The 16,375-nt window shown below is 37.7% G+C and overlaps 1 protein-coding gene and 1 pseudogene across 6 annotated transcripts in view; one reads left to right on the forward strand and one right to left on the reverse strand.

Moving 5' to 3' along the window:
• Atxn3 (ataxin 3) overlaps positions 1 to 16,375 on the reverse strand; it is a 37,382-nt gene continuing 21,007 nt past the window's right edge. For 2 of the 6 annotated variants that reach the window (XM_010616326.3, XM_010616323.3), the window contains 3 exons: positions 14,179 to 14,275; positions 6,878 to 6,975; positions 1,735 to 1,995 (listed from right to left, as the gene is read on the reverse strand). In XM_010616326.3, coding sequence (XP_010614628.1) covers positions 1,868 to 1,995; positions 6,878 to 6,975; positions 14,179 to 14,275 — 323 coding nt within the window. In that variant the 3' untranslated portion in view covers positions 1,735 to 1,867. The other 4 variants (XM_010616324.3, XM_010616325.3, XR_778724.3 and 1 more) reach the window with 4 other exon arrangements.
• Positions 14,738 to 15,650, forward strand: LOC104856815 (annotated as a pseudogene).

Below are 16,375 nucleotides of genomic sequence, written 5' to 3' on the forward strand. Positions count from 1 at the left end.
GCATAGTGAGTTCAAGGACAGCCTGAACTGCATAGCAAGACCCTGTGTCAAAAAAAAAAAAGCTCTATCTAAGCAAAAGATATATCATAATCATAAATTAAAAATACTTTAATCTTTTTTCGGTTAACAATAAAACCTAGATCCAAACTTTCCCTGATAAAATGTGTGTAGCTACAAAGCAGTAGTGTAACACACTATATTTTTCTTAAATTGTTGCCTGAAATTTTTTCTTGAAGTTTAGCTTATGAACAAGGCAACATTGAAAAGGGCTTCAAAAGGGTATGAGAAACAAGTAACAGAAGCTAAATGGCCCATTTCAGAGACAGATGGTTAATTTTCACCAAAATCATACTACTAGTATATCAACCAAATAAGAAACTCTGCAGCTCAGTTAAGAATGTTTATCAAAACTAAGGACTTTCTTATTTACAGACCAAGTAATTAATGTGACTTCTATAAATCTTAAGCTATTTAAACATGATGCAACTGTCAAATAACAGTACACATTTAAATATATTTTCATCAGTACATTATTTTCATGTTCCATATCACCAACCCTGGCAAGTTATACCTACTAGAAAATGTGAAGTAGAAGTCTACAATCCATGACTTCACTGTAAATAGAACACAAAGCTCTAGTCTCAAAAGAAAAAAATAAAATGAAACTGCTACTAAAATTGAAGGCCAAATTGCATTTATCATACATTCATGGTGGGTATATATGTTAAGTCTTCTAGCAGAAGGAAATCTGCTTACATACTATGCTTCCCCTACTTTTATCAACTGGAGAAGAAAATAATAAGGCGCAGGAAAAGAGGGCTACAACAAAGCTGTAAAGTTGTGACATAATTGAAAAGACATTCATAAAGCATCTGGGCAAACAAATGCTTATATAGGTAATTTTTTAAATTCTCATTTGTTCTCAAAAATTTGTGCAGAGCTGATTTCAGAATCTACGAATGCACCAAAGTCATGAAATAATGATCCCATTGTACAGGGCTTAAGAAAAGCAAAACCTCAGAAAAGGTTATAATTTTTTCAAAGGAACTGTAGAAAAATAATGAAAACCAGGTAGCAGAGAAATTGTGATCAAAGAAAACATCACCAAGCATGACATATATAGTTGGGGGGGGTGGTTATCCTTCTAGAACCATTGTAGAACCCCAGGATGAGACACTTTCCAGAAAGGTTAATTTGGTTAGTGAGAAGTAAAACCAATTATTAGATGTTGAAAGTGAGCAAAAGTACTTATAACAGAAGAAAAAAAAAAAAAAACCCTATGGACAAGTTCCGTGGCAAGAGCTAATTAGGTGGTCTGCAAAAAGAGCCAACAAAAATGCCCTGATTTTAGACACATTAGGTATTGCACATTCAAAAAAGAAAAACCAAAGTTTAGAAGACTATTTAAAATTCTTTAATTGCTGAATGCCTGTTTGGCTAGTTTTTGGAGGATCATTATTTATTCCTACAATTGACACATTTTCTACTTTTCTAATTTTGTCTGCAAGACACCTAAACATTTCCTTTGATGAACAAAGTTCTCTTTGATACATTACCAAAATGAACCTTATGCTGTAATCACAAAGGACAATGTTGGAAAGTATGAATATGTAAATGACTTTAAAAGACACTATTTTTTCCCTTCTGCTTTCAAGTTATTTGTAACAGTTTCTAAAGACATGGTCACAGCTGCCTGAAGCATGTCTTCTTCACTCATAGAACCACCTGCTGGGAAATAAAACACATACATTTCTTAGAAATTTCTGGAAAACTGTCATCATAAGGTGAACTCTGAGGAAACACTTCTATTTGAACATTAGTTTTCTTTTTTCGACTTTTAAATTCATATAAAATAAAATTTACCCTTTTATAGTTTTATAATCTTTGACAGATGCAGAGGTGCATAACCAATACCACCAAGACACACTCTGGAAAAAAATCCCCAGGAACCATTGATAATGTTCTGTTGTATAGTTTTGCTTTTTCCTGAAAGTCCTATAAACAGAATCACACAGTAATAAGTATGCAGCCTTTTGAATACGACTCCTTTCACTCAGCAAAATGCATTTGAGATGTTTTTTTAAAAATTTATACTTTTCAGAAAAAATTTTTGAGTTAACTGTCAATTCATAGACGTTCCAAAAATAGTGTTTCAGCCCAATTTCACCCAAATCTTCATCTATTTAACCCAACAGTTACATTTTATGTAATCAAAGCTCAAAAACAAATCCACACATTAATACTGGTGCAAAATGTTGTATGTGGTTCTCTGTGGTATTTTATCAGAGTGAGGATTCATGTAACTATCACTACCATCAAGATACAGAGCTGGAGGGTGGAGTGCTGAGGGAAGGTAGCTCAGTGTTAAGGCACCTGGCTAGCATGGATGAGTGTGGTCCCCAGCACTACAAAACCAACCAACCAAACAAACAAACATACATACAATTTACAGAACCACAAAGATCTCCCTCCTACTCTTGCATTATAGTCACACCACTCTTCTCCACTCACTTTCTCTAAATGTTAGCAACCCCTTATCCGTCTCTATCACTACACTTTTGTTATTTTCAGAATGTTACATAAGCAGTTTAAGACCTTTTCTAACTTGAGCATGATGTCCCTGTAATGTATTCAAGTTGCTCCATGTATCAGCAATTTGGCTTTTTTTTTGAACCCTCAGAGTAGCATCCCACAATGTACTAGAGTTCATAGTTTAACCGTTCACCTTTAGTACATCTCAGTTGTTCCCAGTTTTTGATTATGATAAAGTTACTACGAGCATTTTCACTTCTCTAGGATAAACACCCAGGAATATTAATGCTGGGTCATATGGTGTACGTTCAATATTTTAAAGAAACATCCAACATTTTTTTTCCAAAATGACTATACTATGTACTATTTCAAATGAAATGTAGAGTTGACATGGTAGCGAACGCCTGTGGTCCCAGCAACTCAGCAGGCTGAGCTAGGAAAAGCAGCCTGGGTAACACAGCAAGGGCTCATCTCAAAAACTTAAAATCAGAATTGCCTTCAATATTTCCTACATATACACTGAAAACCACATCAGTGTTATTCTTGCTTCAACCACTGAACATAACTTAGAAAATTCAAGAAAGTCTACTGTGTTTACCCATATTTTATTCTATTGTTTTCTTCCTTCTGTATATATCAAGATTATTTATTTTATAATTTCTTTTCTGTTTAGTCATTCTTTAGTCATTCTTTCAGGATAGGTCTGAGGGAGACAAATTCTCATAAATTTCCCTTCATTCCTGAAGGATATTTCCTCAGATACAAAATTTGGGGTTTAGGCCTTTTCTTGCAGCACTTGAAAAATATTGTTCACTTCCTTCTGTCTTCTACAATTTCTCATAAGAAATCAGCTATCATTCAAATTGCTGTAGGGAAGGTTAGTTGTTGCTGATTTTTAAGACCCTGAGCCAGGTGTGGTGGTGCACGCCTGTAACCCCAGCACTCGGGAGGATCACTGTGAGTTCGAGACCAGCTTGGGCTATATAGTGAGTTCCAGGTCAGTCTCAACTACATAGTGAGACCCTGTCTCACCCTCTGCGCCTCAAAAAAAAAAAAAAAAGGACTAATGAACCTGGGTGTGGATTTCTTTAGAATTTTCCTATTTGAGATTCACTCAGCTTCTTCAATTTGTACATTTCTATCTTTTGTCAATTTTTCAATGATTATTTCTTCAAAAAGTTTTCAAGCCAGTTCTCTTTCTCATCTCATAGATTCCCATGACACAAACATTAAAACTTCTGTTATAATGCCACAGGTTCTAAGTCTGTATTCATTTCTTCCAGTCTACTTTCTATTACTTATAATGGGTAATTTCTACTGTTCTGTCTTCAAGTCCACTGGCTTTTATGTCTTATCCTTTCCATTTTGCTACTGAGTCTATTCACTAAGTTTTAAACTTCAATTACTGTTATTTCTCGGCTCTAAAACTTCTACCATGTGCTTCTTCATATATTCTATTTCTTTGCTGAGCTTTTTTTTCATTTGTGTTGAACACATTCGTTGAAAGTGTTTACTGAAGCACTTTTATGAGGGCTGCTTTGAAAATTCTTACCATGTAATTCTAATATCAATGCCACCCACGTGTTGAGTGTCTGATTATCTTTTCTTGTCCAAATTGAGATTTTCCTGGTTCCTCATATGACAAGTATTTTCTACTGAATCCTGGGCACTTGGGAGATTGAGACTTGGGATCTTAGTTAAGTCTTCTGTTTTAGCGAGCCTCCTCTGTCACAGCACCGGTGGGAAGAGTGCTGCCCTGCCACTGCCAGACTGGAATGAAAGTCCAGGGTCCCTTAGGGCTCTGATGACAGGCACCTGGATCACCACCCTGACTGCTGAACACACGTGGAAGTTCTGGCCCCTCAGTAATCCTCCACTGATGTCTTCCGTGCTGGGAAGGGAAGAGTTCTTCATTACTGTTCCCCGTGTGGTCTCCAAAGACACTGCAGGGTGGCTTCTCTGCTGCTGGATATCAGAGCCAGTCCTCATTCTCCAACAGGACACTTCGCTGACACCACCCATGTGAGCAGCCAGGAGGCCTACTTCCTACCAGGTTGAAGTTCAAGCTCTCCAGGACCACTGATGCCATGCAAAAGGGAAACTCAGTAAGTCCTAGAGGCAATGAAGATCCCTGCTCCTCATTCTGTTTGCTCTGAGCCCACCCTGGGAAGGCAAGGGGAGAGATGCACCTTCTTCCTGCCATGCTGGAGTAGAAATTTATGCATTGTTCTCTGCTGGTGGGAAGTGTGGTGGGGCCAGTTTACTCTATGGCTTCTGACTAGACTTCAGTGTTCATTTTAGATGAGATCAGGCATGTTCAGGTTGGTATGGTCATAGACAAGTGTTTTAAAGCCTCTGTCTTGTGAGGCAACTCCTTTTGCCTAGACACAATGAGCTTTTTTGTTTTTTTCCTTTTCTATGGTGGATAAGCTTTCCTCTTGGTCTGCATCTCTGGATTTTTCAGAGCCAAGACTAGGAAATATAAGGTAAAAAAGAAAATCCAGGCCACACACTGCCATGTCACCCCTCTGGCCCTGAGGTCCCTAGCCAATCTATCTTCTCTTTACCTTTGAGACCCCTCTAATGCTTATATTATTCAAATGGAGCTTTTTGCTGCACTTCAAGGAGGAACAGGAAAAAGTACTAGCTTACTCCTTTTAGTATTCACCTGTTTTGATTTAGTACTATAGCTTGTGTATCTATTCATGAAATGAAGACCAGCATGTAGGCAGTTTCCAGTTTCAGGCAACTATGAATAAAACTGCTGTAACTACTCATATGTAATTTTTTGTGTAAACCTAAGTTTTCTGTTTCTCTTGATTATTTATCTGAAGTAGGACTCCTGCCATGGTTAAGTGTATATTATACGTGTAAGTTTTTTAAAAAAGGCTAAACTGTTTTCTAAAGTTGCTGTACCAGTTTACATTCCCATTAGTCTAAGAGTTCCAGATGCTGTGATCCCTGCCAATATTTGGTAGTGCCCTGTTTTCAAGAAGGCATTCTTACAGGTTGGTTTTAATGTACCTTTCCTTAATGAGCATCTGTTCATGTCCTTATTTGTCATGCCTTGTGACAGTTAACTAACTGTGTCAACATGAGTAAGAAATGCCTAGATGGATCAGCACCGTGCTGGGTGTGGCTGGGGGGATTTACTGGACAGAAGACCCACCACAGGGTGCTTGTCTCCTGAATGGTGTAAAGGAGAAATGGAGAAGAAAGGCTCACTTATTTCTTCAAAGGAGCTCTACTCTGCCTTCACCAAGACGTACTCTCCTGGCTTCTGGCGCAGACTCTTCAGCCTCCACCACACACACTTTGGCCTCCAGATACAAACTCTCGCAGACACTACACTGAGCTTCAGGCTTTTCACTAGATCCTTCGTATCTTCAGTGCACAGGCAGATCCTCTGCATTCTTCTACACCTGACTCTGTGGGCGGCCACTGTAAGCCAATCTTAGAAATTCTTATATATTTGTATGTCCTGCATTGAATGTTTCTCTAGTAAGCACAGACTGATAAATCCTTTATCTACTTTTTTTCTTTTCTTTTGAGACAGGGTCTCACTATGTAGTCCAGGTCAGCCTTGAACTTGCCGCATACCCTAGGATGGCCTGGGACTTGGGATTCTTCTGTCTCAGCCTCCCAGGTACTTGAAGTACAAGGGTGCACCACCATGCCTGGCTCATCCCTGTCTTATTTCATGAAATCTCTTTTCAAATCTTGCATCCATTTACTATACAGTTTTGAGAGTTCTTTACAGAGTCTCTTTACAAGTCTTATGTCAGATACATTTCTCTTTCACTAGAATTCTCCTGCCAATACTTGGCCAAAAGATCCATTAAATCAAGCCTTGGTAAGCAACTCTACACTTCTTATTATTTTGATTACACTCAAATATTTCTAGTTTATCGGGTGGTAAAATGATTTACTTTCCAACTACTAATATTGTCTCTCAAAAACTTTCAGAGAATATATTATTATGAAGTTACAAACACTATATTTATGCCGGGCATGGTGGCGCACACCTGTAATCCCAGCACTCAGAAGGCTGAGGCAGGGGGAATCCCTGTGAGTTCCGAGTCCAGCCTGGACTACATAGTGAGTTCCAGGTCAGTCTCAACTACATAGTGAGACCCTGTCTCAGAAAACAAACAAACAAACAAACAAACAAAACCAAACACTATATTTATAACTTATAACTAAATATTCATTGAGTGTTGTCTGCCTGCTCCTTAGTTCAAGGAAATTTAGTAGATTATAAATTTATTTAAAAGTTTTAATATCACTGAAGAGGGAGCCTGTGCATCAAACACAGAATGCAAGAAACATGACAAAGGATATATACCTAGATCACTCCCAAGTGCTCCTGAACTTGTGGTCGGTTTTTCACATGGCTGTGAAGCCTGTCCTGGTGTATCTGTCTGCTGCTGCTGCTGCTGCTGCCTGAAACATTCAAAAGTGAATGTACATAAGAAAAGCAAACTTAAGGATAAACATACCACAGGAAATCTATTCTCATAGAAAATAAACTGCCCCACTGGCACAAAAAACACAAAAGGTGAGAAGAATAATTAGTCTGATAATTAAAAGTATAAAAATATAAGATATTAATATACAGAAATGTCCATCCTACAAAACCTAGTTATAAAAATTTAAATGTATCAGATAAATTAGGAAGTAGTTATTTTCACCACAAAATAAATTTCCATATAGTAAGGTTTATTGGTAGTTAGTCTTATGGAAATGAGGGTTGCTTTATAGATCATTAATGGTTTTAGAAGCCACTGAAGAGTATCTCTGCGAAGATAAAACATCTGAAATTACCATGAAAGTTTATGTGCTATTTCCATGGCTTCCTCCTTCTTGTTATTAAGATCTGCGCTTACGTATCTCCCCAGAGATGCCACTCCTGGTCACCCCACTAAGATAGGCACTTGGTATTCTATCTCTACTTCATTTTCATTCTTGGCATAAACTTGTCACCATCTGATAGCCCTCTGTTCAGCTTACTATGCATGGTATAAGCTAAAAGAAGCACAAACCTTATATTGTTTATCTGTTTCTTCAGTGCCTAAAACCATGCCTGTCATGTGGCAGATATTCACCAGATACTCGATAAATTAGAGATCAAAACAACACATCAGCAAGTGCCAGCAGTATTTATTACATTAAATTCTTGTTTTTTAAAAAAAGCACCAAAAAACATACATTTAAAAACATTTAAACATAACAGTCATTATGTAAAAATAAAGCTAGCTGTGGTGGCAATGCCAGCAGTCCCAGTAAACTGGGAGGCGAAGGCACAAGAACTGCTTAAGCACAAGAACTGGGGATCAGCCTGGGCAACACAGCAGATCCCATTTCAACAAATAAACTACCATGCAGGAGGGCACCCTTGTATTTAGAAAATGTACAGAGTTGGGTGTAGTAGTGCACAACTGTAACTACAGCTACTTAGGAGACTGAGGCAGGTTCCAGGCAACCCTGGGCCACTTAATGAGACCCTATCTCAAAATAAAACTTAAAAAAGGCTTAGGGAGCCAGCTCAGCACTAGTGCACTTGCCAAGCATGTGTGAGGCCCTGAGTTCAATCACTAGTACTGGAAAAAATATATATATAAAGCAAAGTGAATTGGAGAAGAGCAGAGAGGAAAGAGGAGAGATACACATACACAGAAGTACTGAAACAGTAAAAATAATTCAAGTTATTCCCAAATGATTCAGAAATGTCTCCAACTAATGGACAGTGTTGGTAAAGGGTACCAAAGGGGATAAGGAGCTCTGCGTACTACTTCTGCTTTTATGTAAGTTGAAACATGTATTAGTTCATATACTATATACAGAAAACTAAAAAAACCTTACAAACAGCTCACAATCTGAGAAGTCAGAGCCTTAAAAAAATGTAAGGATTTAAATGGAATCCAAACTCTTAAAACTAACAGCAACACAAGTAATAGTATAGCACTTTTTCCCCCCTACAGTCCCTCTCAATTTTGAGTTTTAAAAGTGAGCAAGCAACAAAAACATTCACCAGTGGGAATGACACTCTCCCCTGCAGGTCTGAGCTAGAACACCATGGCACAGGTGTAAGACACACGGTGTGAACAGTCAACGGTGCACACATGGACAGTACACTATGCTCCCTCTAGCCAACCTTGACTCTGGAACTTGGTAGGAGGAAGATAAACTGAGTTATGGGGAATTTCTGGCACTCTATGCAAGAATACATGCCAGAATAGAAGGCAGAGGTGAGACAGCAACTTACATTTAGCCTACTTTCTACCTTTTTTTTTTCTTTACTCATTAATTAGTAGAAAATAATAATATATATTCATGGTTTTTTTTCTACTTTTAATTTATGAAAATTGAAAAACAAATCTTTTTAAAATTTTTTTTTGGTTTGAACCAAGGACTTGCTATATATAGTTCAGTCTGGTCTTGCACTCACTATGTAGCTTGGACTCACCTTAAACTCATGGCAATCCTCTTGCCTCAGTCTCCCGAGTACTGCGATTACATTCATGTCCCAACATGCCTGAAGAAAAGTAAATCAACTGCCACCTTTGAAGCAGTTTTAATACCTTCCAGCCTTGATAATACCAAAAAAGTCCATCCCACTGTCTGTTCTAACAATTTTCTAGTATTACAGAGGTTGCAAAGCTAGTGTGCACCTCTTACACTCCTTGACAGACAGGGTTCTAGTTATGAAGGAATCACTCACATGAGAGTGAAATGAGGCAAGGCATCTTCCTGCAAAACCATGGCAATGCAGTCCTTGAATCCCACTTCACTGCTTTAGTAGTGAGTGGCAGATTTTATGCTCCCAGGTCTAGACAATGGTGGCACTGGCCCAGGATCACGGCTACAGCAGTGTTCTCAAACCTCATACAGCCAGTGGTGAGGCCGCTCTACAGACAAGTGCCCAAACTGCAACCCCAAATCCACTTTCTCATGTGACGTGCCAACACTGCAATTAAACCTAAACACTGAGGTTTTAGTTTAGAAAAAATGACTCATAATTTAACATCTTTTGTATAAAAAGAAAAACACCATAACACCTATGCCATAAGTTCACCGTGACTGTACCAATTCCCTACCAACACGCAATAGCGTCCTAGATCTTCCTCCAGGCTGGGCTGTGGTACTCTGGAGGGTTGGTCTTGAACATCACCTCCTGCTTTTCCTAAGATTATAAAGCTCTTAATCTCTGTACTAAATACGTTACTGCTTAAACACCCGTGAAGACTGATCATGTTTGGTTAAGAGGACCTGAACTTCATAGGCTCAGCAATTCCACACCCTAGATGTGGAGGACCCACCGAGGGTCATGGCCTCAGTGACATGAAGGGGAAATGAGGAAGGACAGATCTGTTTCCTGTTTCTCTAGAGGAGCTCAGTTTTCTCCTTGGACATCATCTCCTGGCTTCCAGCGCAGACCCTTGAGCCTTCTGGAGTACTCTTCAGCCTTGCAGCACAGACCCCTCAGCCTCCTGATACAGACTCACACAGGACACTGCAGTGAGCTCCAGGCCTTCAACTGAATCCTCCGGTCTCCATTGTGCAGAAACCCTCTGCACTTCTCCCCATCCAACTCTGGGTGGCCACTGTAAGCCAATCTTGTAAAATCATATATATCTGTATATCTTGTGTTATATCTGTTTCTCCAGTAAATACTGACTGATATACACCCCTAGTAGTTTCTGTTTCTTAAACTGAACCCTGTCTGAACTATGCCATGTAACAGAAATGATGGCTCAAGTATTAGGCAATCAAAAAGTCACAGCAGTCAGTATTTGTATCCTTCCTAATGGGGAAACACTATGTTTTTCCTAACAGGATTTGAATCATTTTAACATACCTCTGAGGACACAGTAATAATTTCAGCTAACAAATATCTTTTGAATACTTTATAAAATAACTTTTTTTGTTGTTTATTTCAGACAGGATCTCACTATGTAGTTCAAGCTGGCCTTCAACTCACTATGTAGCCCAGGCTGGTTTTGAACATGCAGCTATCTTTCTGCCTCAGCCTCCCAAGTGCTGGGATTACAGGTGTGTGCTACCATATCCTGTGTACAAAAAAGTATTACGCTCACTGCTTAATTTGATGCTCGTAACACATGAGTTAAGGCAGGTTTTACAGTGACATGGATGACGAAATAGAGTTTTGCTTGGGATTTTATGACAGAAAAAGCAGATTTAAAGATTACTACTAGAAAAAAATAGAATATCTGAAAATATTATATAATAGCTGTTATTCATCAAGTATGAATTTGTAGTATATAGATTCTTAACAGTATTTTTTTTTTGGGGGGGGTACCAGGGATCAAACGCAGGACCTTCTGCTTGCAAGGCAGGCAGCAGCTCCACTGAGCTAAATCCCCAGCCCTTAACAGTATTTTTTATACAAGAAAGAAATCCTATAATGTGCTTTATGTATGAATATTGTGGTTACTATATTAAATATGAAGCTTTAAATATTCAACAGGAGGAGGAAAAAACTGTAACAGTGTATGAAAGACAAGTTAATATCAGGATCAGTTTCTAGAGCAAGAGTCAGCTTGACAAGTCTTCGAGTCAAGGACCCAAAGACAGCAACTAGGGAGACATCTATGGTAAGTAATCAAGAATTTTAGTGAAAGAAAAATAAGAATGTCTCAGCTGTTCTGAAAATGAGTTCTAAAAACTTTTAAATGGGAGCCAATGTTAAAAATAAATACCAATTAAGTTATTTCTTAACTCTTCTTAGTAACATGTGACTATGTAAAATACTCTCTGGTTCTTTGTATTTTCATGAGCATTTTCAAGTCAAACTAGAAGGCAGAGGCTTAAAGGCTAAAGCTGGTAGCCGTTTTCGATCCACAATCAACTATCAATATGCAAATTTTTCATTTTTTAAAAATTTTTTTTTTGGTACTGGGGATCAAACTTGGGTCCTTGCACTTGCAAGGCAGACGGAGGAACCACTGAGCTAAATCCCTGGCCCAATATGCAAATATTTAAAGGGTGCAAGGCTGACCGAAACATCTGTTTACTAAAACACACTAGTTCTTGTTTTATAAGTATGCTTATTATAACTTGTTATAACTGACTAAAACTATCTTACTACTGAAAGCAAAAAATATATCGGAAATTTCACGTTTTTAATCCAAAAACCTAAAGAATGTTTTTTTTTGTTTTTGGTACCAGGGATCAAACTTGGGTCCTTGTGCTTATGAGGCAGGCAATGGAATCACTAAGCTAAATCCCTGGCCCCAAGAATGTTTGAAGGTTTTTAAATACAAGGGGCTTGATTTATACTGTATATCTTTAGAAGCTTTCCTTTTCTTAGGTGTATTTGTGAATTTTGTAGTGTCTCTGTAACATATATCTGTTTGGACCCTCTTATTCTGGTAAAAAAAAAAATGCTCAAATGATAGAAATTTGTTTGGGAACTATTTTGGAAAAAAACTTAGAAATCTGCATTAAGGCCTTAAGAATGAGTATATACATTGCTGGGTGTAGTGGCACACACCTGTGAGTCCCAACACTCAGGAGGCTGAGGCAGGAGGATTGCTGAGAGTTCAAGGCCAACCCAGGCTACATAGTGAGTTCAAGGCCAGCCTGAACTACATAGCAAGACCCTGTCTCTCAAAAAAAACAAAAAAATGAAAAATAAAATGATTATATCCTATAATCTGACACTGGACATCCGCAGAATAATTAGAAGAAATCATGAGAGTCTTTCAGGATTGATCAATTCACTATGTATCATAATAGCAAAAATCTAAAGGTGACATTTATATAAATTATATTAATGCATGCACTTTATAAAACCTTAGCAACCTATTATGAAGAGTATTTACCATCAAAGGAAAACAGGTATAACTAATCTACAGCAACTGTATGTGTGACAAGGACAGTATGTGTCCAAATACTAGTGCCAGTTAGTGAAGGACAAAAGACAGGTTCCACACTTTTTAAAAAATTATAGAATTCCTTAAAATAAATTTTCTAGGCTATTAGCTTATTTACATAAGTAATTTTAAGTTATTTTTAACATTAACTACATACTTGACACAGAATTATTGTCAATAAATATGTCACTATTATTGTATGGCAATAGCATTTGACTATGTTAAAAGTACATACATTTTAGAGACACACTAAAATAGTTATGAATTAAATAATATCATAATCAGGATTGTTACAAAACAATCCAAGCTTAGGGGTGGGAGAATGGAAAGAACGGGAGTTGGAAACATAAAAATTAGACTGGCCTTGTGCCGACATGTATCAAGTCTCAGTAGTAGATAAAAAGGGGTTCATTATTTTAATTTCTCTAAATATGCATAAATTTGACATTTATCCTAATTTTAAAAATTTCAAGTTAATTCTAAAATTTAAAAGGAGGGGCCAGGGTTGTAGCTCAGTGGCACCGAGCTTGCCTGGCAAGTATGAGGTCCTGAGTTGATTCCCAGTACTGAAAAATAAATAAATAAATAAATAAATTTTAAAAGAACTGAAAAGCACTGATATACACAATTTAACTATTATTAACTCCATTACACTATCACTGAATAAAGACTGGAAGTATCTCACATCAAGAGGATGTCGACAATGAGACCTTATCTCAAAAAAAAAACAACCCCCAAATGAGGGTGTTATCTGATCAGAACTTTCCTTCATGTATTTTAGTTGTGACTTAAAAAGCGGAGGGGGGGGGTAAATATTATCTTAATTAAACCACCAAATATAAAATGCTCTAAAATTTTAGATAGCACTAAAATATTAGCAATTATAATCACAAGATACTGCTCAATTTCAGAGATGCTGACAAGTGAAAATATGTGCATCTTTAAATTGATGAAGTACACTAAATTACAGGGCAGATTCAGTCACAGGCCTTTCACTGCTGACTCAGGGTGAGAGGGTTTAAATACCTATTATAGATCTGACAATTTTTAAGGTAGGGTTTCATTTTTCTTTAAAAAAGAAAGGGGAAGGGCTGGGGATTTAGCTCAGTGGTGTTGCCGCCGCCTGCCTTGCAAGTGCAAAGACTGGAGTTCGTTCCTCTCGACCAAAAAAAAAAAAAAGGCTAGGGGGAGACTTTCGGGGAATTATTGGAAAGGAAGATTCGTTCATGGGGGTGAAAATCTCCTTTGCAAACACTCACAAAGCTGGGCACAACATAATGTTTTAGGAGTTGCTGATTCAGACTTATGGTTTGCTTCCATGCCAACGCTGACGAGTCCTCAGGCTCTGCCTAAAGTGGCAATGAGCAGGACCATGAACCACCACCTCTAACTATGAGTGTGTCCCCAACCTAAATGCTGTTTTCCTATTAAATGACAGAAGAACGTTGTAACTAGTCATGCAGGCAAGAAGTACATCTAAGGAATCAACAGGCACTGTTTCTCCCTTGTCCTAATTCCATTTTCCTTTTGATAAACAAAATTTTATAAGGTTCCCTTCATCCTATTTCATGTAAATTTATTCAGTATTGAGGCAAAGATTTTCTCTAAAACTACAGTACATTCATTTCATATTGCTATACCACATTTTTAAAAAACATCAAATGTTCAAAGTTCAGGCAGTAACCAATCTAGAAAAAATAGTCAAAGCAAATATTAAACATGCAACTTTAATTTGTACCAACTACTTTACTTTTCAAAGTAGGCTTCTCTTCTTTTCCGCAGCTCTTCAAATGTAAGATTTGTACCTGATGTCTGCGGAACATCTTGAGATATATTTCTGGAACTGCCTGAAAATAAAATAGAAGAAAAATCAACTATTTTATTTACCAATCCAAGCAATGATATAGTCTTATTTAAGCAACCTTTCAAAATGTTTTCTTAAAAATATTCTGCTAGGCTCGCTTACACCGTATGGCCACTGACATTAGCTACAACTCTCTCTATTCTAATGGGGAAGCAGCAGACTGAGAGACTGAACTGTATCTACCTCTATTTCCAACAGACTCACATTCATTTCCAACAGACTCATGTACAACTTTTGCTCACACAAAAAAGACAGGAAAATTTCATTAATCTTTTTAAAGTTAATATAAAATTAGTTAAAAAAAAAAAGGAACCTGAACTTTATAGCAACACAACTGAAATTATCTGCAGTGGTGGCAGCAGCAACAGAGATTTAATTTATTTGATTTTCTGTTGTTGTTGGTTGTTCACTAGTCTCATGGTTATGGAAAACACACATTTTTTTCAAAGGGACCAAGAAGCTCCTAGAGGTTTGGTTCTGGGGATCCTGAGAACTGAGTGGAAGATACTTTTGAAGGATGTACACAATATTCAATCATAAGTGTGACAAAAACTAGCAAGCAGGAAACTTATGTACTCAGTAAGAATAGCATGTCTGTCTCCATGAGACGTTTCATTTTGAAGACAGGCAGTACCACCTTCTCACTGAAAGCACTGGTTCCCCTGTTGAAAGTTGCTAGTGATTATGGTGGGTTTGACTAGATTCAAAGCTTTTATTCTTATAAGAATTTCATGAAGCCTTCTCACCAAGGGTACCTACACCAGAATTTCTAGAAAGGAATGAGTTTCTTACTGCAATTTTCCCAAATGGAGCAGCGTATTAAATGGGATGTATGAACTCTGGCTGTTAGTACCTGTATACTCTGGATTTCCCAGAGAGTCAAGTAATCAACCAGATCAGATCTTGGAAATTCTGCTGAGAGAGACTGACCCAGGAGTAATGGACCAGTTCTACAAGAAAAATGATGTTCTGCAAAGGATTCATTCATGAGAGTGGAATTTGTGACCTGATACCAGGTCCTGTCATTGACGTCACACTGTTCAGTCCTTGTGGGTATTCAATGAATGGAATGAAATCAGATGGAACTACTCACATCACTCTAGAACCAGAATTTTCTTACATTAGCTTTGAAACAGACTTAGGTCAGATCCCTTGTGATGATCTGATCAGGAAAGTTGTGTAAGTCTTTAAGCCAGGAAAATCTGTGACCACCTTGTTTGAATCAGAGTCCTAAATGTCACACAGTGCTTTCTTCACCCCAGAAGATGGAAGGTTTTAAACGTCTTGATTGCCAGAATGCTATGTTCAGTGATTACAATTTTACTTTTACCAGTTTTGCTAAGCAGCAGCAACAATAGCAGAGGTGATTAAGAAAAATGAAGAAAAAATGCAAAAAGAACACACACAGAAGGTGGTGGCTGCTTTCTAGATATTGATACCAGGCCATGCCTCCCATAACCTGCCCCTTGCAGGAGCAGAAAACCCTAGAGGTAATGTAGTGTAATCATTTTGAAGTACATGCATTATTATATCAAGGTATTAGATATCTCACATGAATGCTCTCTTCTGTTTAGGTATTTTATGACACTCTTGCTGTGAAATTGAAATGTGTGTAGAAAAAACTTTTACTACAGGAAACTTTGTAACATTTGTGAAAGTAAATCAATTTCGTTTATGCACAGTGTAATATTTCTGCAGGTACCACCCAAAATTCCCCACAGACAAAGCTTTTGTCCTGATTAGGTACTGGCTTCAGTCTAATAATCTGGGACTATTCCATTAAATTGCTCCCAGAATTTTATATCCTGTTACCTCCACTTTCTAGAACATATTCTCTACTAATTGAAATCAATTTCTACTTCAATTGCTGCTGCAGAAACATTTGGTGGCAGTACCCGTCTGTAATGTAGTAGCTGTCAGAACTTAAGTCCAACAACCTGCTATGAGACTCCTTCAGCACCACAGCTGTGTGCTCTCTTTAACTTATTAAAAATAAACCAGTATTGCTGAGGATTTAGCTCAGTGGTGCCATGCCTGCCTTGTAAATGCAAGGTCTGAAGTTTGATACCTGGTACTACAAAAA

The sequence above is a fragment of the Fukomys damarensis genome, unplaced genomic scaffold (genome assembly GCF_012274545.1).
Source record: "Fukomys damarensis isolate Sample0158 unplaced genomic scaffold, DMR_v1.0_HiC HiC_scaffold_21, whole genome shotgun sequence".
Lineage (NCBI taxonomy): Eukaryota > Metazoa > Chordata > Mammalia > Rodentia > Bathyergidae > Fukomys > Fukomys damarensis.